The sequence below is a fragment of the Manduca sexta genome, chromosome 28 (genome assembly GCF_014839805.1).
Source record: "Manduca sexta isolate Smith_Timp_Sample1 chromosome 28, JHU_Msex_v1.0, whole genome shotgun sequence".
Taxonomy (NCBI): domain Eukaryota; kingdom Metazoa; phylum Arthropoda; class Insecta; order Lepidoptera; family Sphingidae; genus Manduca; species Manduca sexta.
Window position 1 is genome coordinate 7,222,443 of NC_051142.1, and position 27,101 is coordinate 7,249,543.

The window sequence follows — 27,101 nt, forward strand, 5'->3', positions numbered from 1 at the left end:
CATTGTTAAATATGTCAGTTATTATTTTCAATAAAGGGGCAACGTTGGACGGTAAAATTGTTTGTGACAGTGATGAAACTAAAGCTATTATAATATCGGCTACTGATTGTGGTTCTGGCAGGGTACCAGTTTTAGGAAGTGCACACCCATCAGCATAAGTGGGAGAGTTGAAATCACCTACAAGAGCTTGGTGGGCTGCACGATCATAACCTTGTATCGATTTAGGCGGAGAACGGGGCTTCAGAAAAACAGTTTTTTTATAAGAGTTACTGTGCAATGGTTGAGTGGCTGGAGTTTTGACATCTTGGCTGTTGGCTACAAAAGAAGATGGGGGTGTAAACTTTAATGTGTCAGCATATGATTTTGTCACCGGAGGATGTATCTTTGATGCTTCTGAGTATGAAACGCAATTTTGGGCCATATACTTTTTTATATTTGTCTGCCTACTGGCTTCTGGGCAAACCTTGCTAATTGCAATATGGGGGCCGCCACAAAGACAACAATAACTATTATCTTGGTCGCAATCACAAGATGTACCAGTATGCCCTTGTCCACATTTATAGCACCTTGGTTTAGATCTGCATGTATCTTTAGTATGTCCATACCGGCAACAATTGTAGCATTGAATTGAAGGATAAATGTATAGTTCTACTTTGAGGGAATTAAAACACATAAATACTCTTGTGGGAAGGACCTGACCATCAAAAGTAAGCACTATAGTCTGGGATGGTTTCCAAGTAGCAGAGCCATCCACTATTGTTTTAAAATTTAAGCGTCTTACTTTTATTATGTCGCCACAACCTAAAGGAACCCTAATATTTTCTTTTATTTCTTCCACAGACATGTCCACCGGTACACCTCTTACGAGTCCCATCCTGGTAACGTTAAAAGATGGAATAAAAGCTTCATAGCCTTTTTCCAATAAGGCATGATGTTTTAAGAAAGAATTTGCTGCTAAGTGACTTGTGAATGCCATTGAAATTTTGTTGCGACCAATACGCTTCAAACTGCCTTGTACTATGTTTGACACCTGGTTTTTATACAAAAATCTGCCAAAGCATATTGGATGCAAATTAAGATCTTGTGTTATCTCTCCTGTACTAGACCTAGCAACATGAATAATAAACGGTGAAGCATCCAATGCAGTATATTCTTTTCTAATACTATCAGTAATATTAGGAGGTACCTGAGAAGCCTGAGATGGAAGAGCTTGTGTATGCGGTGCTTTGAGAGGTGATTGATTTTCAGTGATTTTTTCGTCACTGTCTTCGCAACGACATCCAGTTTTACCCGAGTCTACAGCCATTGCATTTTTGCGTTTTTTTTTATTGCATATTTTGCACACCTTACTTAACCGTATGCGCTTTCTTTTATTTGTGTTGGAAACTGAACAGTCAGTGTCTAAGCTTGAAGCAGTTTCAATTGTTATAAAATGTGATGGTTGGGGAACATCACCCCCAGGATCTGGGGGCTCGTCCATCCCAACACCCAACTAAATAAAATACACACTTACCAATAGTTGTTTTCTATATACACTACACTACAATTAAATAAATTAAAAAAATCGCTTATGACTGATATAAATACAAGTGAAATAATAAATAAAGTGATTTTTTATGGATAATAATTGAAAGAAGCATGATTGACACAAAGATAGCCTGGTTTTGGGCATTGTCCTTTACCCGGCATAGACTAATATATAATACTGGAATTACCCGGTACCTACCTATGTTGACAGTTGACATTGTTGTTATAAAAGTTGATGTCACCTGACTTTACAATAATTATTAAAACTATCGTAATTTTGGATCAACTTTCATTCAAGATTAAGAAGTTATTGATCATAAACTTATACTGCATATTTTATTATTATTAGCGTTGCATTATTTCGTCTGTATAATTAGTGAGAGCAGTGGTACATAGTGGGTATTATTTTGTGAAATATTTATTTGATTATTCAGGTAAGGACATAACCTCATCTATTACTTAAATTAATCTATATAATACGTGTTTTTTTTTTAATTATAGTACATTCAAGTAACCAATTTTAAGCTATTATATAAGTATACATTTTAAATCAACAATTTCGAAAATCATGACTACTGGAGCCTTTATTTGCCAGGCGACCAAAATTCCCTGCACTATTACAGGTACAGGACGAGTGAAATTATTTATATGTATAATGTGAAAAGTAGGTTTAATAAGTAGTCAGTATGAGGCAAACTCATAGCCTAGGAAAAATATTGTTGACTGTGTGGAGGACACCAATGAATTTTCCAATTAGAAGACATCATCCATACAAGTCTTATATATGTAGGTGTAATAAGGGTCTACTTTCAGAGCTTGTTTGTGAAGTTTATTATATCTGTTATAATAATATCTTTCTTTATTTGTAGATTTTACAGGCAAAAGTCCACTTAGATTCTGAAGAAAAAATAGCCATAACTAATTAAAGTTAAAAATATTTTATGATAAATACATTTTACATCTAGACTCCAAAAAAATTAAGTAATTTACAGAAAGTGTACACTTTGTCAAATTTGTTAGAACATTGTTTTTTATAGTGCAAAATTAGAAAACTAGGATTTAATTTGAAAAGGTACCAAATACAGTTCACTTAAAAAATAAAGATGTTGATGAAACTTTGGTTGTGATAAGAGTTAATTAAGTGGAAGTTCCTGGCAGAATAAAACTACCTGCTGTGTTCTACTACCTGCCCTCATCCCAGTCCGATTTAGGATTGGTGCAACACTTTTCTAAGCACAATCCATTAATAATTGAACGAATTTTTTTAACTATGAAATCTGCTTGACATTAATACTATTTTGGAGAATGGCCAAGGGCATATTTTTCTTGGCCGGCACTCTGCCATGGAAGTTGGATGTCAAACACCTCACATCAGTATTGTTCTGGCAGGAAAAACTATGCCATTTCGGGTGGAGGCTGATCCCGGGAGAGGTTACGGTTGAATTGGCCTCTATATGCCGCCTATCTAATGCCTCACTGTAATAATGGCATACCACACCAGAGAGTCCCAGTACGGACCTGTGGACCGTCGCGGCAGTGCAGCCAGTCTTTTTAAACAGACTTGAAAGATGTCACCATGCACAAAGTCTGACATTCTGTGTCACAAGAGTTAATTGACAGACCACAAGTGTTTCGGCACGTTTCTCGGTCGGATTGAATTAGAAGAGTCCGCCTCGTGTCCTTACCATGGCAACAGTTGTGGGGACATTGTCCAATAGTCTCACAAGGTGTATCAATATTGGGATCTACACCGCAGTACTTTTAAAGCATTCGTCAGTAGAGATATTTCGCTGCCGACCGTTGTGTCCGTCATGGTCGGCCATTGGAATTCATGGAGAGCGATGGTCTCCTTTTCCGAGTGCGTCGTTCCGGTGAAGGAGAACGCTGTGCGGGATCTTGAGCCGATCAATCCCATCTACAGCCAGAGGAGACGTAGAAGGTGCCAGGAGGACGACTGCCCGACGCTTCATGTCCGTGGTTTGAGTGCATCTAGAGAATTTCGCCACGACATCCCCTGCCTTGTCGTAAAAGGCGACCAATTGGCGGTTATTAGCATTCGCAATGTGAGCACTGCTTGTTCGACTACTTCTATTAAGTGACTCCGAGGTGGACACTACGGGTGGTCGGTCTCGTATAATCGCAAACGATAAAGCCCCTCTTCAGCAATTGAGGGCTCTTAGCCCTCCGTCATAAAGAGAGACCGTAATGCGGCAGGATGCAAGGAAAGTCAAGTCAACGTGCAAAAAGATAACCCAGGGCCTATTGTGTTACAAAACATTAAAAACATATTGTGTAATCCGGAATTCCAATCCAGTATCTCCAGAACATGAGTGCTGTTATACTAATATAAGCCCATATGTGCAAAGTCCATTATAAGCATATATATCCATAATATGTTACCTGGACCACACGTTAACTGCATCACCAAAATAATGACTTTACCTCCTGCCGCTCACCAAATGACTATGGGCGTACCTAGTCAATATCGAAAGGGGTGACTGTATTCTAGTAAAAAAAATCTGTGTAAAATTTATAGTAGAAGTACTCTGCCTCAAAATCTTTTGTATAGGAACTTCTGCGGTGGGCACTGAACTCCCTCCTCTATACATTCCTGTGTATATGCCAGGCGTGTTTCTTTGCGCTCACGTAGAGTAAAAGAGCGCTACGAGTTGCGACCCACCTAAATAGTGTGTCCATCGCCTACACAAAACACAGCATATGTATTTCGCCGCACTGCTGAATCACTAATTTTGACACACTTTGCGTGTGCTTCCGCACTGTTGTGGAGTTTTTCACAGTTCATACTCAAGTTATATTGTATACTCTAATCTCTAGGATGCTCCCATACAGTAGTTATAAACAGAATAAGATTTTCGTTTCATAATTAATGATACACACATATACATTACACACTGACGCGTTTTATGCCCGAAATGTTAGCGAAGATGCACACCACAGTCACAGGAGTAGTGCAACTAGTGCCCTCACTTTTTGTCTACCAACATCGGGCACAATCCGGTGACACTTCGGGTTCATACTGACCCGAACAACTTATAGGCATTGGGCAGTGTCGATCAAAGAGTTTTCCGTGTCTATAACTATGATCATTAAATTATAATAAAGACAAAATAATTAAAACAACCGGGGGACGCAAAAAAATAAGCAATAAAACATAAATCAACAATTTAAAATTATTTTAATTAGTGGTAGGTAGGATATAATATTTTGTATGCGTCAGGATATGGCGCTATAGTGGCCCAAGTTAGTTGAGACAGAGTGTATTTTACTAAACATACAAGGTCAGTTGAAGATAGCAGTCCACAGTCCACATGGAGGAGAAGGGCCACACGCGTCCCGCGGGCTCTGTGTTATGCAGAGGTGTACCGGGAGGTATAGCAAGGGTCGTGATGGATGGAAGTCCACGCAGACGAAGTTTTAGCCAAACCAAGTGTATCATAAACGCCTTAGCGGCGTAGTTTTATTGCGGAACGATTGGTCTCGGGTTTGATCCCTGACTTGGGTAAACTATATTAAGTTTTTCTACTAAGTATCAGCTAGCAGTCTAGAAATTGTACCCGATGTGGCAATAGGCTTCCCTATCATATAATTTGATAAAATACACATGATGAAAAGTGGGCGTGCCTCCGCCTTCTCTTCTAGAATAAAAGCGTGGGTGTGTACGTGTGTTTATTATAATATAAATTATCTTAGGTTTCCCGGCAGAAAATAGTGTACTATACGAGTACACTATTTAGTTAAATTATAATATGAATACCTAACTAGGATACAAAATTCGCATCAATATACAAAGTTACAAGTTAGAATGTTAAAACACTAATATAATGTGTATAACACCTTCACACATATAACCCATATTTGGCAGGCACCTACTGCGATTGTTCAGTCTGTTTTACAATTTTTACTTACATAGCATTGCACTTTGTAGATAAGATACAAATATGTAACTACTCCGATTGGACGTTGTTTATCAGTTGTGTGGAATGTAAAGAGGGATAATGATTTATAGTGTGTAATTACTATAATGTTACCATTTTCCCTGAGTTCATCAGTTCGCCCGTTCACTCTGTTAAGTGAGTAATCCTAATATTGATTTTTTTTCTGTCTAATAATTGAAAGATATTTTGACAATCGGCCCCGGTAACGCATTCTTGTGAATTTGTGATTCACAAAACAGCGCGTACCGGTATTGCGTAGTTGCTAGTCTGGCGTCGGTGGGTGATGTCATGAAATACAATATTCAATTGCGATATTTTTTCCCTGTACAAGTTTATTTCTGTTATAAGACTCAACACGATTTTAACCGTGTGGTTTGTGTTTTCTATCCTCGCTAGTCGAAGAGATCTAATTTTAGTGTGTTTGTTTACAGTTCCGTTACTCTTAATACAAGTGAACAGTTCAGCCGCAAACATGGACGCTAAAGCACTCTCGTCTGCAGTTGCCAAATTTTCGGCGAAGTTCTGTAATGTAAGTATTTATTTTTCTTAAATTTTTAACATTGTTGTGATTTAGGTTGCTATAGACAAAACAGAATTTACCCACACAAAATTATAAACTTTTAAACTCCAGGTTCTTACCATAAAATTATTTTCTTGAATTTAACCACGTATTTTATTTTTGCTCTGTACTCACGACTCCGCCGCAACATAAGTGCAGCTAAGAGTCAATGCGTGCTCCAGGAAATATGGATGCCTTACGCATCGTTATTGTAGTAGATTTGATAATTTACGGATTAAAAACAAATTACACATTACGTGTTTCATAATGTATGATTTATAGGCTGTAAGATTTCAAATGCCACCGTAGAAATGGCTAATACAAGAAATTTTGTGTTAGAAAATTCATTCGCGTGAAAGATGTTGGCGTACTATTGTGTTCTTCATGGGATAGAAAAAAACTGCATTCTTATTAAATGCTTACCCAACAAACCCACCGTAGTGTTCCATTGCGCCTTGTAGCTCAATAATATAAAAATGCAAATTTAAGTGATGATGTAAGTAAGTACCTTTAAGAAGATGGACGAAATCAATAATTTTAATAGTATTTTCATTTTGAAATGAATTAAATAATATTCACATTATAAAAAATGTTAAACCAAAGTAAAGATAATATATGTCGACATATATGCTATATGTACGTATTATAAATTGCGAATAGATAATTCTGAAAAAAAAGTTTAACGCTTCGCGTTGCTGGTGCACCGCCTTAAATAGTTACAGTCTGACCAATACGAGTTGATAGGCTTTCACATATCACACAAATTACCACTAATTAACCACACGTGTTAAACATACCTGACATTTTTTTGATTAAAATCTCCACATCCTCGTAATCGTATTTAAACTTGTGACTAAGTCTAAATGATCAATTTAATATAAAGCTTATCATGTTTCCTACAAATTATTTGTAAGTTGAGAAAATATGCATGATTAGTGCTAATTTTGGATCATTGCATTTCTGATATTTGATTATTATACGAAATTCTGTGAATTCGTGTGATAAGGAAGATTGATGGAATTTTAGCGTTTCACCTATCTTAATTATTACAGATAACAATATATTTACGGATATTATTTTTCCAGGCACCAATACTTTTGTAGATGATGTCATTATAACAAATAATAATTTGCATTATAGGATTCTTTTCCTGCAATCAAGAGACGTATTTTGCTACAATCAATAGTATCCGTGTAATACAACGATTAGTCATAGATTCCATTTCTTATGATTCAGAAACATTCATTGAAAGTAAAGAAATTCTTAGAATAGAAAATTATTGTTATCCTGCTTCTTTTGGATTACTGAGATTCAACTTTAATAATACATAACGGAATACTTCTTTGTCAAACGTTAACTGAATTAAAAACAGTGGGTATTCCAGTCGTATTCGATTGCCCATATATTGCTATTGGATAGGGCTGCCATCGCCTAAATTGTCGACTCCGGATGAACACGGCAAAAATCTCGGACATTTGGGCGAAATGTGGGTTTTATTCCCGAACACCTCTGAAAAAATATTTTTGCAATAAAAATAAAAACATTGTTATAATTTTTATTCATTTATACTGCTTGTTATTATTTTTTTTATGAAGATTTATTTCAATTTGTCGCTTATCTATGAAAAAGAAATGGATTTCTCTTGACAACAAAAGTGTTTCTATGAAATAGTACCACAATTATAATAATACTTATATTATTTATTGTTTAGCTAATTATTTACCCCCTTATTCATAGACGTTTTTTTTATCTATGGACGGACTAATGCTGTGATAACAAGTCTGTTTCTCAGTGCCCAACGGCATTAAGAAACAGACACAGGGCCGTTGTGATTGGCTAATATTGAGATACAACAATATTAGCCATTCACAACGGCCCCACAATGAATGTTGCTGTATAATAATAAAGACTGTAATTTTCATAATGAAAACTTAAAAGATAATAAAGTTTAATATAATTATTTTCAGGAACTAGATAAATCCAAGAGTGTGGTATCTTCGCCTCTGTCTGCTGAATACTTGCTGGCTTTGCTAGCTCTTGGCACTACGGAGCCTGCCCATAGCGAACTGCTCACGGCCCTCGACATCCCTGATAATGATAGCGTAAGTCAATTTTAATGGTATTCTGTTTCTAAATGCGATATACCAATGTCTGAAGGATAGATTAAAATGAGTTTAAATGTAACAAGGCAAGTTATTATCGCTTGCTGCAACGGTCAAGCAATACATCGTTATAAAACCTGCATACCTGAGAAGTTCTCTATAGGAATTTTGAGGGTGTGGGAAGTCTACCAATCTGCACTAGGCCACCCCAAGGCCTAATCTCTCACAGTAGTAGAGGAGGCTTGAGCCCAGCAGTGGGACAGTATATAATTCAGAGCTGATATTGTATTATTATTATAACAGGTGAGTACATGTAATTCACCAGTGAATACAATGGCATAGCGACCTTGACAATGTAAGAGGCATACAATTACATACATTACGTAGACACAACAAAATTAACCTTGAGGCTTCCTAAACGCCGTGTTCCTAGTCAATGTTATGTGCACATAGCAAACATTGTTTAATAATATTTCGCGGTCGAACAATTGGCCTAAAATGTTTTTAATAATTATTTACAAACTTAAACAATTTATGTTTATTACAGATCCGATCCTCATTCGGCGCAGTTTCCGCTAAACTGAAAGGTATTAAAGGTGTTACATTTAACGTCGCCAATAAGATATACATTAAAGATGGTGGCTATGAGCTAGTGCCCGAGTTGAAAGAGGATGCAGAAAAGGTTTTTGATGCTGAATTTGAGAAGGTGGACTTTGATAACAGCGCTGCTGCAGCAGACCTCATAAACAAATGGGTATATAACAATAACTTTATAGTACAGTTGAGCATACATTTAGGACGTATAAGAAATCATTATTTATTGTTATGTTTTAGGTTGAAAATAAAACGAACGAAAAGATCAAGGATCTTTTGTCTTCAGACAGTTTCAATGCAGACACTCGTTTGGTACTTGTCAATGCACTTTATTTCAAGGTATGTAACGTATAGATATTATTACAATTTGATAATCTTTACTGTAATGGTTGGTCAATTATTGTTTAACTTCTCAACATTAATTTCAGGGCAATTGGAAAACTCAATTTGACGCAATGAACACAATTGAACAGCCTTTCCATATCGACGCTCAAACTTCGGTCAACATTCCCATGATGTTCCAGGAAGAGAAATTTAAATACGGCGAGAGTTCCGATCTCCAGGCTCAGGTATATAAACAGATATTAACAGCTCAATGTGGTTTGAATCTTTACATACTACACAGGTTAATTGAGGAGGCTGATGGCTGGATCATGCGTCATACTTGTGTACGGGTGCTGGTTGTGTACTGGTCTGCCAATTCGCTCACTAAGTCTAAGTATTATTAAATAATAGTACATTGAATAATTTAAATGATCAAATTAATTCACAATTCCTGAAAGGGTCGTGCACTCGTATGGGAAGTAATGTAATTTTTTGCAGTAAATTAATGAATTACTCTAAATTGATAACAATTCATTTTTTCTACTTACTCAAATATTTATATTTTATGAAACTAGATCTAAAATTATGAGACCCATATTTGTACTTTTTTCCAAACTCAGATATTTTCATTCATAATTTTCACTTTAAATTTTGTTTTATACTAAAACGACGTAAGCACCAGATGACGTCATATATTCGGTTTAAGGCGTAATGACATTTGCTTTGCAGTAAAAAAAAAGTGAAGTAAAAATTTTTTTTCTCTCTCTCTTTGAAAGTGACAGTTGTGATGTACCTATTGTAATATTGACATTTGACATTGACATATGACGATATCTTAGTTTTATAAATAAATAGTAAGGTGGACCAAGGCACTACTTCATTCAACCGTATGTATGGCGTCATCACGCATATTTCGGTTTTTAACTTTTTAATTTTTTTCTTCGAAATTAAGTTTTAGAAAAATATTAGGGATACATAATCGAACTTAGAGTAGAAAAATTAAGAAACGGTATTTTTGTTTTAGCCACGTTCACATTTTGAAATGTTGTCAATTGGATAAATCTATACTATTATATAAAGCTGAAGAGTTTGTTTGTTTGTTTGTTTGTTTGTTTGAACGCGCTAATCTCAGGAACTACCGGTCCAAACTGAAAAATTCTTTTTGCGTTGGATAGCCCTTTGTTCGTGGAGTGCTATAGGCTATATATCATCACGCTATACCCAATAGGAGCGGGGCAGTAATGGCTAATCTCAGGAACTACCGGTCCAAACTGAAAAAATATTTTTGCGTTGGATAGCCCTTTGTTCGTGGAGTGCTATAGGCTATATATCATCACGCTATACCCAATAGGAGCGGGGCAGTAATGGCTAATCTCAGGAACTACCGGTCCAAACTGAAAAATTCTTTTTGCGTTGGATAGCCCTTTGTTCGTGGAGAGCTATATATAGGCTATATATCATCACGCTATATTCAATAGGAGCGGAGCAGTAATAGCTAATCTCAGGAACTACCGATTCGAACTGAAAAAATATTTTTGTGTTGAATAGTCCTTTGTTTGTGGAGTGCTCAAAGTTATATATCATCACGATATGATCAATAGGAGCGGAGCAGTAATGGCTAATCTCAGGAACTACCGGTTTCAACTGAAAAATTCGTTTTGTGTTGGATAGCCCTTTATTTGTGGACCGCTATAAGTTATATATCATCACGCTATGACCAATAGGAGCGGAGCAGTAATGGCTAATCTCAGGAACTACCGGTTTGAACTGAAAAAATCTTTTTGTGTTGGATAGCCCTTTGTTCCTGGAGTGCTATAGGCTATATATCATCATGCTATAACCAATAGGAGCGGAGCAGTAATGAAACATGTTGCAAAAACGGGGAAAATTATGAGTTTTGAGAGCTTCCGTTGCCTGCGCTGCGTAAACGGTTAAAGTTATGCAACAATGATGTATGACGGGATTGTTTCACTTAAAAAGTTCTAAATAATATATCAAAGTCCCCAGCTGAATCTGTCTGCCTTAACGTGTTAAACTCAAAAACTACCTAACGTATTAAGATGAAATTTGGTATGGAGACAGTTTGAGACCCTGGGAAGAACATAGGCTCCCGGGAAACTACTATTTTTATAACGGAAAACTTTAGCCTGAAAAACTTTATAACGCGGGCGGAGCCGCGAGCAAAAGCTAGTGTATATATATTAGTATGATATACTGAACTTACTTATACGTTTGAACTGATTTTAAAAAGTGTATTTGCCCTTTCTTTTCTGGTGGAAACTGCTTTCCAAATAGTTGGTAGAGTAACATTTTAAATAATGTTTAACATTTTACAGATTCAAATAAATTATTTCATTTGATTTAATGTAAATAGACCTTGAGTGGTTTTACAGAATTCTTTTCTTATATCACACGCGTTTAAATATTTCAAGATGCGTTTATTTATATAGTATTAATAATATAAGCAATGATAGTCTAGCGGAGAATAGCATGCTGCTGAGGTTAAAATAGATTGCTTGAATCCTTTATATTTGTCTTTTAAGCGCTAACAAAATAAAGTATATATTTAAGTAAATTGAGTAACGAAGAGCTTCTGACAAACAGGTTTTATGTACGTTCACAGAATTCCCGGCATCAGTTCAATCTGTATAGTTAAAACTGTATCTAATAATTCTGCCCTCAAAAAGTCTCTTATTGTTTACATTCTATTATGTGGGGAAACCTATATCTATTCCACACTTTTATTACATTTTGTTGTGGCATTGTATGTTGCAGCTGTTAGAGATGAAATATGAAGGAGGCGACGCGAGTATGGTGATTGTGTTGCCCAATGAGATCGACGGTCTCGACGGAGTCATGCAGAAGCTGGCCGACGGATACGACCTCATGTCGGAGGTGGAGAAGATGTTCTCTACGAAGGTTAAGGTCACCCTTCCCAAGTTCAAGATCGAAACGGAAATTGACCTTATGGAGGTGCTGCCGCAGGTAAGAGAGTATAATGTTTCTGACGACTGTTATAAGGAAAAACATTGAGAAACAATTATTCTTATTCAGAATATGGCGTGGCCTAATGCTTTTGTTATCAATTCTGTTACTTATTCTAAAAGCCCTTGTAAACCATTCTTTAGAAAAATATTTTTATAAAATGGATTGGGTAACGGCTGATTGATAACAATGTTGTGTAAATAAATCTTTATGTGTACTGTCTAGTCTATGTAAAATAGTAACACTATAAAATGTTTTTTAGCTCGGTATTAAAGCTATCTTTGGTCACGGCGATTCCGGTTTGAGTAAGATCTTGAACACTGGTGAGCCACTGTACGTGTCCAAAGCCGTTCAGAAAGCGTACATCGAAGTGAACGAGGAGGGCGCTGAAGCCGCCGCGGCCACAGGTGAGACATGTCAAGTTTCGTTTGGGGTCACGTCAGGCGAGGGTATTGTAATAGATTTGTGTTGCATGTGGGGACAGTTGTGGTGTATCCATCGCTTTTTAAATTTAACCGCTTTTAAACTTCATGGAGTGTTAATTTTTTAATTGTTCTAAGACTAGTTTTCATGCTTAAAGGAATAATTTGTCATGTGTCGATATTTAATACTTTGATAAATATACTATTGGACAAAAAATTAGGCCATCTCCTAAATTGGTTGAATTGGCTGTGTTTAGATATAATTTTAAAGTGTATACCAGCCCAAAACGAAACTGAACCACCTCCAAAGCTTACCATTTCAGACATGGGTCATTGTGCATATCGTTCTTCAGGTCTACGATATACTCTTTTGCGTAAAGACACACACGGGACTCATCCGAAAAGAGTACTTGTCCCCATTGTCCCAAAGTCCATTCACGGTGTTCACGAGCAAAATGTAGCCTCGCTAACTTATAAGCTGTGGTAAGTTTGGGAGATGTTGCTGGTCTATATGAATTTAAATCACGTTCTCTAAGACGTCTTCTTACTGTCTCATCACTTACACTAACACTTCGAACATCATTGAGCAATTGTTGCAATTCTACACCAGAACGGTGACGATATCTGAGGCTTGCTGACAATATAAATCGATTGTCACGTTCAGATGTCTTCCTCTTTCGAACTGATCCAGTTCTTCTGATTCAACCACCGGTCTCCAGATACCTTTTGTAGACATATTGGACCGCGAATCGACTAACTTTACAAGTACGAGCGACATTTCGCTGTCTCACTCCAGTTTGTAATAACTTCATGATTCGAACGACTTCTGCTTTGCGTAGATTCATATTTATTCGTGAAGAGGAAGCGGTAAGTACCGGATTTCCATCGCTGATACGAAGATAACGATAATTTTTAAGACTACTAGCGACAAGCCGTTAATTTTTTTTAATAAAAGATAGGTCTCTACAAATCGATTTATCCAGTATTTGAAACTGTTACACTTAACAATTAATTCCATAATATAGCCTATTGTAAGATTACAAATGAACGTTTAGTAATATGTTATTAATTTTATTTTAAAAATAAAATATATAATGAATAATAATCCGTAAAAATAAGGGTGGCCTAATTTTTTTGTCTACCAGTATATTATGTACCTTTTAAAGTATTCAAAATCACTATAATATTATTAAACGATTGATGATCAATTTCATATTGCATAAGGATTCTCGTCTAAATAGTGAAAAAAAAACAACAACTCTTTTGTAAACCAAAACATTCTAAGGATTAATTAAGGGTTTCATTTTAATTTTCACAATTGAAAATGTTCTAATAGGTATTTTGCGTTTCATTCAAACGATGCATGTTTTATTTAGCCAAAGTTAGGTCATTAACATCATGTATTTCGATACTAATCGGGAGTATTCGTGACGCAACGGGCGTATATGTTCACGGGCGATTTTAACAATTCAGCGGGGCTTAATGCGGTGTGGAGCTCATTTTGGATCGAGCCAAAATTAATTAGATGTTGTGAACGTTTGAAAATGTGCGTTGTGGGCGTGCGGTTGACAGCTTCGATGGTGCGAACCCGTCGATCCGCGTCGTGGGTGCGGGAGTTCGTGGTGGACCGCGCGGCGCTGTGGTGCGTGTGCGTGGCGCGGGTGCCGGCGCTGGCGGCGGTGTTCCGCGCCGCCCGCCCCGCCCGCCCCGCTCGCCCCGCGCCCCGCGCCCCGCGCGCCGAGCTATAGTGTGTGGTGTGTGCGGCAGGGATGGTGATGATGCTCCGGTGCGCGCCGATGCCGTCGCCGCACTTCCGAGCGGACCACCCGTTCCTATACCTGCTCGTCGGGCCCAACCGCGCGACGCTCTTCATTGGCGTCTTTCGTGCCAAATAATGTGCAAACAAACGCTTTTGTACGTAGTTTTTATATTCACAATTTTTTCCTGAATTAAGTGTTCAATGCTTCAGACATTTAAGAAGCGCACAGTTGTGATATTTATAGAAATATATTATGGTGCAATGATGTGGGATTCATTCCATATCAATGTTAATTCATTTAAGAGATTTATTGTAAGTGATATAATTTGTAGTACTTTCATTAAATTATTATATTACAAATTATATCTGGTTTAATTTGGAGGCATGTTACAAAATTCAAAAACAAATATAATATCATTAGTTTTTACTACTGCTATAAAATCATTATTATACGTAAATATTCTTTCTAGTATCTTCTAGAAATTTTATTTCACAGAATATTGTTTATTGCCTGTATCTTTTGTGATTGTCGGAGTGTTTTATTTTCGCTTTATATTATGTGAGCAATTAACTTTATTTCAAATAGGTAGGATTTTCATATACAACAAAGTAATAAATATTGTCACAATGTGCACATTTGCTGGCCGCCATTTCCGTTTGCTCCTGTTATTGACCTGTGACATCCATAGTCGAATTTCACTATAGTAAAAATTTGTAGCATTCAGACTGCATTACTGTTAACTTTGGTAATCATTTACGGTTATGACTAGCTATGAATGAGCGGTTTCAAATAAGGTTAAAAAATCTAGCAACAGATTATATTTTTTAGAATTGGATTGTCTGTTCATTCACCTTGAGCAATGATGATTACTTGTTGAATGCGTACCCCGTTCACATATTTAGAGAAAGATATATTTTTCAAGTTATTAGTCGAAGATGTTTCCTTACTCTGATAGTTTTCTTTGCGCTTACGAACCTACCTTCCTGGAGGAGCACAAAATAGATCTAATTCTGTTTTCTCTACCACTTGATTCCACGCGAATTATACAAATAGCGTCAAAACTAGTATCAAATACTTATCCTTAGGTACGAAGTCATTCATAGTTTGTTCTGTAACTTATAACTGTGGCCAATCCTTGTTTCTAAACCTCCCCAAAATCCACTCAATTTGTCATGTAAACGAATAGCGCATGGGTAGCTAACATTCGCAAAGGATGACGTTATGAGAAAGAATGCTATCTTTGTTGCTCCTGGCATAAGCGCTTTAGCGAAATCATAATCAATCATATGTAAGTTATTCTTGTGATTTAACACAACTATTTTAATGACTATTGTAGCAATCGATTTGATAACTAAATTGGTTTACAGCGATGTCGTTTGCCTTCTGCTCGGCTATCATAGGAGAAGAAACGGTGCCTTACTTCACGGCCGACCATCCCTTCATAGCAGCGATCATCATTGCCGGCACGCCATTCTTCATTGCTACGTACCGCAATAATGAGGAATAATTACTCTCTCCTTGGAGAACTTCAGTCACCCTTAACACCTCGGAATATTGCATTTACATGACAATTATTAACGCACTAACATTTTAAATTTATTATATATTTAGCAACACAGTATTATGTTAAGACTTTACATTCACGCATCACAGAAGTACATAAAAGGTGGATTAATTCAATTTGTCGAGCAGATCTTTACATTTTAAAATGTTACAAAACTTTAAATATCAAGTCTATGACACTTAACGAGTATAATAACACAACGAGGAATAGATACCCTTAAATTGTACAATTAACTACGATGCCATAATGTCAGTGAACTGTTACACTTTGTTACTAATAGTATTTATAAATGTTTGTACAAAAGAAACACAATTATGTATTTTTTCTACACATATTTTATTTACTGTTGTAAGTATAATGTCCACTACGTATATAAATAACATTTTAAATTAATTATTTAATAAAATATATATTTTGTTAAGTATATAAATTGTTGTTTTATTCCTTTTCAATATTAAGGATATTATCTGAATTGAGAAGCCAATTATATCATGAAAAGTTTTCAAGATATTGCTTTAAGTTTCTTAATTCGTAATATTTACGTATATTATTTATATCAACACAAAATGACTGTCGAGTTCATAATATTGTAGGTGGCTGGCTTTTCAATGCTAAAAATTCTAAAATGTTTAATAATATTTTTTACTAAATGACTGCCTCAGTAGCTTAGCTCTATTGCGAGCGTGGTATAACTATCGTACTGAGGTCTCGGGTTCGAATCCCAGATTGGGCAAAGTGATTTTGAGATTCTCTACATAGTATTAGAGTATTCTGTGGTATCAGCCCGGATTCTGGAAATATGCCTGGTATGTTCCATGTAATAAAGAGCTATTACAATGGCAATTTACATTGAACCTACCATAGCTGGTGAAATGTAGATGTGTGCGAACTCTGCCTACCCATGAATAGGGAAAAAGGCGTGATTCTGTATATGTATGTATAAAAATATCTGTGTACTTCTTTCTATATATATTTTATTTAATTTTTATATTGTTGAGCTACGTCACAAATAATTTATTGTGTTTATAGATAATATAATTATTGAGTTCATATTTTTTTTAATTTTTATTTTATAGACTAGTTTCATTGTCTTTAAACCGTGACACAAACGTAATTGGCCACTGATGTTAATACATATTACAGTTAACTGTGATTGCTAGTAACAACTAGACAGACTTAATAATTTCTACTAAATTCTGGTCCTATAGGTAATAAAAAAGTAGCCCCTTATCCACCACCAATTAACTAGTTGAGTCTAAGTCTCTAGAAGGGTGCGTGAGTCCACGCTAGGTGTGTAGAAATGAGTGCAACCACAGTGCGGAAAAATACATACGTTGTCTTTGTTTAATTGATACAAATACACCAGCTGTGTTAGTCGTGTGCTCGTAGCTCTCATGTCCGCATGCTAGGCAAATGACGTCACACTTGCACGCGAATTCGTTACGCGAGTTTAGGATGGTTCGTCTGGAATGTGGAGCCGTATCTTTAAATTGTCCCTTGTTTGATGCTTCAGCATCAATCAAATACATGGGAGTGTACGATAAAATCATTTTGGTTTACAGGTGCCAGCGTGTCAATGCTCTGTCTTGATTTCTCGGAGATTGAGTTTTTGGTTGACCACCCTTTCTTAATTATATTGAAGCGACAGAAATGTTCATTTGTTTGGGCGATTTACAGAGGAAACGAGTGAGATAAGATGAAAGAACAAAAAAAATGTTTTTTCAATAAATTGTTTTTATACATCTTTGGAAATATACAAATTAGTCGAGGTTAGTACCTACATTAATGTGTTGCAGAAGATTTGATTTTCTTACAAAATTATGTCTAACTAGGTTTATATTTTTTAGGATTTCTTGTAGCTTTACCTAAATACTTAAGTGATCTCCTAATTCGTACGTACAAAATCTAAAACTACAACATAAACATTGTAACAACTTTTCTATATATCAGATGGTATAATTTAATCGCTGGCCTAATATATTGTGCCAAATATTGATCTAAATATCTAGATTGAAAATGGGGTCGTTCCGTTATTGAGCCAAGATATTTTTATACTTATTATATTTGATTTTAGTGAAATTACGCAAATTATTGATGTTCATCACGCTAATGGCAATTTTTTTTCTGGGTTTTGCCCTGATTTCAGCAAAGAGAGACTTGAAAGATAAATACTTGCCTAGGTGACTAATTTCAGAAGAACACGTCTCATTTAATGATTACAAAGTTAAGTAGGTTATTGTTTATAATTTTGTGACTGAAGAGTTTACTCAGCTTTTACTGTAGTTAATTTTTTTCCTAGAATGATAAGAAATATTAATCATTTTCTTGGTATAAATATTTACAAATGGTATCATTTTATGAATAAACAGCGAGATGGCAGGTACGTATTTGCCAGGGATAGATGCAGAAGCCGATTTTATACTTTTGAATAAGAACATACGTTAAGTAACAATACATACGTAGAAGTTGTAACTAAGGATGTCGATGACATTGTCCAAATTGTTTTCTCTGGTCACAAATCTTGATTTCTGATTCCTGATCTAGATTTAAAGATATATTTTAATTAAACGTTAATTATCTTTAAATTTAAGCGTTGCAAATAACAATGTTATCAGGTTCATTTTATGCGCTGTTATAATTATCCTTATTAATCCACCGCCAAGCAAACATTTCTCGTTACAGAACGTGTGAGCTGTTGTTGTATATTTCTCATACATAATTAAAATCGGCTTGCAGTGTGATAAGAGTTCTCGGTCTGCATGGTAGTTATAGTGATTTGTCTATTTAGTGATAATGTGGAAATATCGGAAAATATTAAGTATAAATAGGACACATATTTAATCAAATAAGATAAAGAAAAAACAGTTTATCATGATTCCTACTAAACGGCCATTAGTTTTATTATTTTTATCTATGGCCTCCTATGTAACAACGATTGATATACCTATTAGTCCAGTGAGCTACATTGAATATGCACAAGTCGCTTCACAATATATGGATTTGCCGTTGCAGTTAGTGAATCCGCAAGTATCTCAACAGAAATGCTATAATAAAATGAATAATAAGTGGGGCATCTGTCAGTCTGCCAAGCCAACGAATGCAATGAACGGAAAACCCATCGAAAGTTTTGTGTTTGGAACACATTTGCATCCGCGTAATCGAGTGCATAATCAGTTTATTAACGGTGATGCATTCCACGCCTTACCCGCAGGGCTACCATTCGTTCAAAGTGGTTTGAATAGAAGGTTCATACCACAAACAACGGATTCATTGAACTTGTTGCCAACAAATATAAATAAGTCTTTACGAACAACTCAACACCCAAAAATTACATTAAGTGAAAACAATGTTAGATCGAATAACTTTAATTCTGCATTTGAAAATACTTACCCATATTCTCCTGAGTCAAGATCTGAGCAGTCTCCGTTGCCAAGAATTGGGACATCAGAAATACATACTACATCTCCAAGTCCATATAAAAAACCTACGTTGAACGACGTATACAATGATTTTATTCGCGGACTCGATGAATTGGAACGCAAATTTTATTCGGTAGGTATACCTAATCTTTATTTAAATAAACAAATATGTAGGTTTTATTGTGCTATATTTTTAATGAAATTGTTGTTTAGCGGCCGTTGCACTATATTGCAATTTTGGAAGGTACAATTACAAAATACATGGTGATTAACGAGTTGTGCAGTCAAAACATAGCAGTAAAGTAAACAAACAAGACTTAAAAGTAATAAATCGGGTAATTAAATAAATATTGACTTGAAAATAGCAAAACGTGCAGTTTGTCATTTGACTCGGTTCTAGCACTGAAAAAGATTCTGCGTGGTCATAAAAACAAATAACTCTTACTGAGATCCGACTTCGTTCTGTCATTGTGAACTGCCGAACTATTTATCGAACTGCTTATTCCAAAAATTTTACTCGCTATTTATTTATTAGACTGCTTACATATTTTTATATTGATATTGTAGAATGAAATAACCGGTGAATTGTTTTTATTACTGTTTACATTTTATTGTCACACTAGCTTACCAACAGCAGTCTTTTTTTCAAGTGATCTGATAACCTCATGAATGTTTAAATAAAAAAATATTTATAACTTCCTTATTTATAACTGTCAATAATTCTTGTTATCATCAGTATAACTTATATCCTTATACTTAAACCTAAAATATACACTTAAAAGAAAATATTATTTATACTTACGTCCCGACAGTATAACTTTGTTTCATATAAACATCTGATCAACATAAATACCTTGTTTAATAGATTTTCCATGCTTTTCTACGCTTATCGGCGTGCTGCTGATAATAAGGTTATAAGGAAATTTCTCATAAACGTTACAGAATACATGTAAATACCTCCAAAAAATATGGGGTCTATGAAATGCAAATTTTATTTATAATAATATAAGCCCTGTATTATGTACTGTCCCACTGTTGGGCACGGACCTCGTCTACTACTGAGATGGATTACGCCGTAGTCCACGCTCGCCTAGTAGGGATTGGCAGACTTCACACACCCTCAAAATTCCTGTAGAGAACTTCTCAGGTGTGTAGGTTTCCTCACGATGTTTTCCTTCACCGTTAAAGCAAGCGATAAAAAGAATATACACATTTTTTTAGAAAAGTCACAGGTGTGTGCCCTTTTGGGATTTGAACCTGCGGACATTCGTCTTTGCAGTCCGTTTCACAACCAACTAGGCTATCGCCGCTTTTTGTTAAGGGTAGACAAATCAATAATTATTTGAGAAAAAAAAGGCATAGATCAGCGAAACATATATTAATAAGGTTTGGTTGCCGACTTGCGTGGGATATGGCACCGCTGAATTCAAATAATTTGCTGCTCAAAACTATTTCGTTCAGCTGAAATTCTTCTTGGGCCTAAGCTAGGCTAGGTACTTACTCTTTATCTTGTTCCCACAGTCTTCATGCTTTGATTAGGTAAGTATGTAAATAAATTCATTAGTTATAATATTTTTATACAACGGAACAACTTGGTCTAGAGTTAATTAAAACGGTATAAAACAATCATCAAATTGTATTAATTTTGTCTTTCAGGTAACGCTAGATAAATTAACAGCAATAAGTCCAATTAATCGAAAAGAAAATGGAATCAGTTTCGTGCAGTCCGGTCTATTTTTGATGTTAAGTTTAATGGCGTTGTTGTTTGAAGTAGATTTGTACACCAGAGAAGAAATTGAAAACTGTATAAATATTCACCTTACAGAGTCAGTAAGTTTAAAAAACACATTGGTTTTGAGATCAATAATTTTGTTGTAGACTGTACTTACTTATTAAAAACACAAACCAAATTAAATTCTTATGTAATGATGAATATCTATGAATAATTCTACTCTATTGAATCTATTAAGTTTACCTACCTTATAAGTTTTCTCAAAATTATTAGGCTAAGTTGTCATCAGTAACGGAGAATATATTAGCCTTGTTTCCATCATCAAGTAACGATTTGAAATTCCGTTGGTCGAACCGGCTAATATTATGGCCAAACCATACGGTCAGTGACGAGTTCAAAACTGGGCCCGCCGCAGCATTACGAATGCACATCGACACATTGAATGGCACAGAAACACCAGAGAAAATTGCCGAAATCCTCAACAACATGGTGAGTTCGTAATTTATATTCCGAGTTGTCTGCAGTAAGAACTACATAAGTCGGAAATAAATCATTGTTCATGATATAAAGATAATTATTTGTTTGAATAGGTAGAAATTGATTCTGGGGGATCGATACGCAATACATTTGAAGAGGACGATTTAGCAGAAGGCGCTCAAGCAATACTTCTGACAACTCTGTACCTTCGCGGACGATGGCGCTCAGCTCCCACTGTGTTGAACGGTTCGCGACCTTTCAGAGATACTGAAAATTCTCCAACTCGCTCGATTCGATGTATAAGAATCAACGACGTCATGAGATACGCCGATCTTACCGAATGGGACGCTGAGGTATTGCTACTCACATATTTATAACACAAATTTTATGGAGGTACAATTATTGTAAGCTTTGATTATAGTAATGAGTAATTACAAGTATGGGCTATTGGATTGATAAATCTATTCTCAGCCATCGTGTGAATCCGGGTAATATGACTAGTGTTTGAACGTATACTTAAGCCCCCTTAATCATGTAAGGAAGTACCTAATTAAGTACAGGTAACAAAAATATGTTGTTTAGATACACTTAAAATCCACATAGTGCACAATATTATAAATACGGATTTTTTAATGAAGTTAAATAAAAGTTTAAAAAATATTTTTATTATACAAACAGGGCTGTTTTTATGATTTATAAGGGTACATAATAAAGATAGATACATAATATTATTCGACACAATTAGCATATATAATATACTTATTAAAATTGCAATTTATCTTATTCACTAACATTTAATTATGTACGTTCTCTTATGAGTCACCTATACACATAGTTAAACATAAGAATATATAGATACTATAACCACATCGCCTGGCAATGCATAAATTTCTTAAAAACAATTATTTATCGTAAGGTATGTATGTGCATATTAGGACTAAATAAACTAAAAGCGCTATGATGAAAAGAACGCTGTTTAACAAGTTGGCCAGTTTAAGCCAGTCTTTGGGGTCCGAGCTCGGCTGGACTTCTCCTAGAGGCACGTCTCCAGTGAGCGACTTTGTGTCAGTCGTGTCGATTGGTTCGATCTCAGTAAACACCACATACTTGCCGGCCCCACGGTAGACGAGTCTGTTTATATTGACGATCCAAGTCGGTGCTGGTAATTTTTGGCGCCGTAAGTACATCAGCAATAACGTTTCCAAAATCCCCACTAAAGTAACAATCATTGAATCACGAAGAAATAACAAGATGATAGGTGTGTCCGCGCTGTATTTAGGTATTTCATAACCAATTTCAGTTAGAAACATAAAGTGTCCGTAAAGGCTGAAGCATATCAATAGTAACCTGGTCGTGTCTTTAACGCCAAGTAAAAGCGAAGTCAGAGTGAGTATCACGATGACAACCGACGGCACCACCACAATAGCTGCCGGCCCCGCTGCTTCTCTTTTTAGTTCGAAAGTGTACTTTAACATGGGATATGTGCTGTTAGGACAGCAATGATAGTTTCCTGGCAACCGTTCATGATATAAGTTCAGTAGTTTCCAGCCGGGACCGTCTTGGAAATCTTCAAGGACAACTGGTTGTTGTTGGTAGAATGTAAAATTAACTTGCTCACCTGTATGCATCCATGAACCAAAAAACATCGTACAATTTTGCACGTCATACGGCCAACGACGAAGTGACGTGCGGCAGATTCCCGTATGAGCAAGGTTCGGCACGCAGGTGACGGTGCCAGTGTTCGCCAATAAACAAGTTGTGTAAAATTGGTCCGATTGATACATTGCAGAAGTAGCATCGGCATTGAATAAAGCCATGTGAGGTGTCCAAAGAAGGTGACTCTCCACTTGAATTTCTTTTATGTCGCCGTAGTTGGACGGTATCCACGACATAAATTCATCTTTCCACTTCAAAGCTACCCAGCTGTGAACGGTGAACGTTTCTTCCAAAGCGTCGAAGCTGATATATTTGATTGCAAAGCGAACTTTAACATTAACCGAGGTTTTGTGATCTTTAACTGGTCGGTAGTCATAATTATATGAGCAGAACAAATCTTTGTGCAACTTTGCCTCTTCATGAGATTGTTCTTCGCGGTCCGGTGGGCACTCGTCAGTTTTCGCCCCAATAAATAGGGATATAGTAACAATCAAACAAAAATAAACGTGCGTTGACATGGTTGTCTAGACGCTAACTGTTCGTAGTAAGTTTGTAGACCTGTGGGAGTACCATTTGGCCAGGAATACGATACGCTTAGCCGCCCCCAACGATAACAATTACCATTCGCCCATGTTTTGCTATTAACATAATATTATTTGATAACTATTATTTTTGAAGTGGGCGATAGCCTAGTTGGGAATAAAACGGTATGCCGAGACAAATGGCCATAGGTTCAAAATCTAAGGCGCACACCTCTGCCTTTTCAAAGGTACGCCCGATTTAACGACAAAGGAGAACAGCGTGAGGTCACCCATATATCTCTTAGCTCCGCCCTACCCTATTCTCCATGTAAGAATTTCGAAAGTGTGAAGTCTGCCAATGCGCACTAAGCCAGCGTGGTGGTCTAAGGGCGAAGATTTAAACCCTCTCAGTTGTAATAGCAGAGGAGCACCATTCTTAGCAATATGATAGTCTGCTTAGCATTATATAAATATATGATGATTATGGTTAAATAAAATGTGATAAATTAAGTATACGACGCGTTTGTTGATAACGAACGAAATGGTTTTTATTTCAAATAAAAAATCATAAACTACAGGATACAGTAACGATAGAAACAGAGAAAATCATTATGTACTTAAAAAGATTTTTGGTATAATTACAACAATATGGTTATAATAATATGATTGAATAATGTATTGTTGAGTAGTATTTAATATCAACATGATCCTTGTCGAATATTTCCGTAATGAACTGAGTTATTCCAATAGAACTAAAGTAATCACTAAACTGACATACCTATTGGTAATAATTTAATTTCAGTATGTAATGCCTATTGCGAATTTCCGTGGCGGGCTTAGATTTACAAATTCTATAAACAAGCTCTTTTGGAATACCTACCTATATTTGGCAGCCCACAAGGATAATTTCTAGAAATATGCTTATAAGTGTTAGCGCAGGCTCAGTCACTAATTGTTCTGTAGGTGTAAATTTATAATTTAATATTGCCTAGATCTGGAATATTTAATGTTTTACAGGCAATTGAAATATTTTACGCGACTCCGGGCCTGAGCCTATTGATGTTAGTGCCCCGCGGCAACTCGCTAAGGCGCCTGGCCGACCACGTGGCGACCACAAGCATCCATTACATCACGCAGCGAATGCACTCAATACGCATTGCCGTCACGATGCCCTTGTACACACTGCGCATGACACTTCTCTTGCCCAACAAACTGGAAGCTGTAAGTTTATGTTTCAAGACATTAAACTTAACTTTTCAGGTTATGAATGGCATTTTTATTCACTGGAAGGATGGCAAACAAGCAAATTGGTTACTAAATTGATTATTATTAATTATACCTCTCCATATTACGAAACCAGTTCACATAAGCCTCCAAAACCAAATCAAAAATCTAGGATTCAGAAATATACCTAGTTGATAATTGTATTTTGGACTTCGCGTAATCTCATTAAATACTTACTTTCAATTCTCATCAACAACCGTATCCCATTTATGACGGTCTCAGAATAACGAACGAGTATTTCAGTAGTCGCTAAATCCCACCGCCCAAAAACATCCACAATTCTAGAAAGTTATGTAAGGTCTACTAGTCGCAACTCGCAATGTAAGAATTATGGATTAAGGGAACGGTTGTTTGAGATTTCGTGTCGTGTCTTTCATTGATCACATGAAATACAATAGGAAATCATGTCGGTTTTCTATAAGAAATTAGTGCTACATAGTAAAGGTAACCCAGTCATGGTAAACGAAATATCCCCTTTCCCTAAAGGGACGCGACCATCTCTTCTGTAGACAAATGTTATGGTTACCCCACCATAGAGGGCTTTAAAATTTACTTCGATTCCCTAAGGGTCGCAGAGATACTACATTGAAACATACTTTTCTTTTAAACTCATTTTAGATTTAGTTGAGTAGGTATTCAAACGATAAATATTTTTATTGCCCTTTTGCTTAAGTCTATCGTTACTGTTATAATGATTTATAAATAGATTATTCTTCTACTGTGAAATAGGTAATATTAAAGTATTACAGCAGGAATCATAATCTGTCCGGTATTTTGTTGCACTTTTACTTGCTAATTATACATCTACCTATATTTACAGTTTTGACAATAGCTGAGTCAGGTTACTTTATATTACTGGTCAGCAATATGGGACGTTATGTATTTCAGATGGGCTTATCGCGACTGATTAACACAAATAATGCTTCAACAAAATCTATGACACTATCGCACGCGGTGCAACGTCTCATGTTCTGGGCGGAAGCTGGACGGAACGCTTTTAAAGATGACGGTAATATTTATTAATGATGTGTAAATTATACAAATAGATAGTTAATGGCTAAAAAAAGTAAATAAATATTATTACTGTTTTTCAACATGGGTTTCTTTTTATAATAAAAATAAAAGGTTAGATAAACAGTCCCTTAGCGCTGAGACTGTCCATAAAAGCAACGAACACCACGATAAATTTGAATTCAAAGGTTAACTAAACTTGTTAGCCAGGGATACAAAGGTAGCAGTTACGTGATACTCTTACATCACCTATAGCATATAAATGTTGAAGTACCTACCTGCTTACACGATATTCAATAATTTCTCGCATCGATGCTTTTTAAGAAGAAAAATATTCAAATCATGATTGTATCAATTTATGAACCGGTTATAGAGTCGCTGGTTACAAACGTCGGAGTTTATTTGGGTAGTTATAATTCACCTTTGAACGTTTTTTATAAAGCGATAGGAAACTATAATTCAACACTAGAATGTACCTAAGTTAATAGCTATTCTTTTATTCCTTAGGTATCGAGTGGGATGAAACTCCGGAATTAGAGCTGGTGGTAGACCGGCCGTACATTTTCTTTGTTCGTTGGCGAAACCTGACTCTAATGAATGGAAATTTTGTGCTCTAGTTTAATTGTCATACTATTTCTTTAGAAAGTGTTTTATAAAGAAATAATACTTGAAAGTATGAAGACATGTCTATACAATTTTATATTAAAGTATTTACTTGTACCCAAAATGTTTATTATTCTAGTATTTTACGGCATGATATCCTAATAGTTGTGTACTTAGAGAGACATCAACCAATAGATAACACTCGTTTATATTACAATAAAATCGTTTTATCTCTTTTGTTGACATAAAAGTTCCCTTCGTTATTAGTTACAAACACAAGCTTAGCGAAGTGTAATTGCACCCGTTATGCCTCTGCCTATCCTTCGTTTACAAAAACTAGAGCTTATAAAACAATTAAATTTACCACTTTCAAGGAATAATTAAATTTGTATTATCCGAAGTCCGTGCCTTATAAAGGCAATATTTATTTGTGTATTTACTTAGCTTAGCTACGAATTAAAATTACTCCACCCACTAATATTAGTGTGCATATAAATATAAAGAGACAAATTGGAAAATTACAAGACATCATATTTTTTGTTAAAAAATATTTATATCTTACTTTTTTGTTACCTAGTTATACAACGCATGTACCAAAACCAGTT

At 35.8% G+C, this 27,101-nt stretch overlaps 3 protein-coding genes across 8 annotated transcripts; 2 read left to right on the forward strand and 1 right to left on the reverse strand.

The window, feature by feature from the left end:
* Positions 1–1,660: 1,660 nt before the first annotated feature.
* Positions 1,661–16,223, forward strand: LOC115445762 (antichymotrypsin-2). 6 transcript variants are annotated; one of them, XM_037444820.1, is made up of 11 exons: positions 1,731–1,961; positions 5,474–5,618; positions 5,915–6,012; positions 8,010–8,144; positions 8,692–8,898; positions 8,979–9,077; positions 9,167–9,307; positions 11,838–12,047; positions 12,310–12,454; positions 14,237–14,383; positions 15,597–16,223. In XM_037444820.1, exons 2-10 carry the CDS (start codon positions 5,570–5,572, stop codon positions 14,362–14,364), a joined length of 1,212 nt encoding a protein of 403 aa, XP_037300717.1. In that variant the 5' UTR covers positions 1,731–1,961; positions 5,474–5,569; the 3' UTR covers positions 14,365–14,383; positions 15,597–16,223. The 6 variants fall into 6 exon arrangements, with proteins under 6 accessions (XP_037300718.1, XP_037300716.1, XP_037300717.1 ...); XM_037444819.1 differs by lacking the exons at positions 14,237–14,383; positions 15,597–16,223 and adding an exon at positions 14,042–14,228 and having other exon boundaries at positions 1,730–1,961; XM_030172170.2 differs by lacking the exon at positions 14,237–14,383 and having other exon boundaries at positions 1,732–1,961.
* Positions 16,224–18,055: 1,832 nt separating this feature from the next.
* Positions 18,056–26,620, forward strand: LOC115445760. Its single transcript, XM_030172166.2, has 7 exons — positions 18,056–19,345; positions 20,869–21,042; positions 21,218–21,433; positions 21,535–21,774; positions 24,616–24,819; positions 25,771–25,891; positions 26,401–26,620. Exons 1-7 carry the CDS (start codon positions 18,665–18,667, stop codon positions 26,508–26,510), a joined length of 1,746 nt encoding a protein of 581 aa, XP_030028026.1. The 5' UTR covers positions 18,056–18,664; the 3' UTR covers positions 26,511–26,620.
* On the reverse strand, positions 22,200–23,684 carry LOC115445761 (neuronal acetylcholine receptor subunit alpha-5-like). Its single transcript, XM_030172168.2, has one exon. The coding sequence runs from the start codon at positions 23,593–23,595 to the stop codon at positions 22,324–22,326; it is 1,272 nt and encodes a 423-aa protein (XP_030028028.2). The 5' UTR covers positions 23,596–23,684; the 3' UTR covers positions 22,200–22,323.
* Positions 26,621–27,101: the final 481 nt, after the last annotated feature.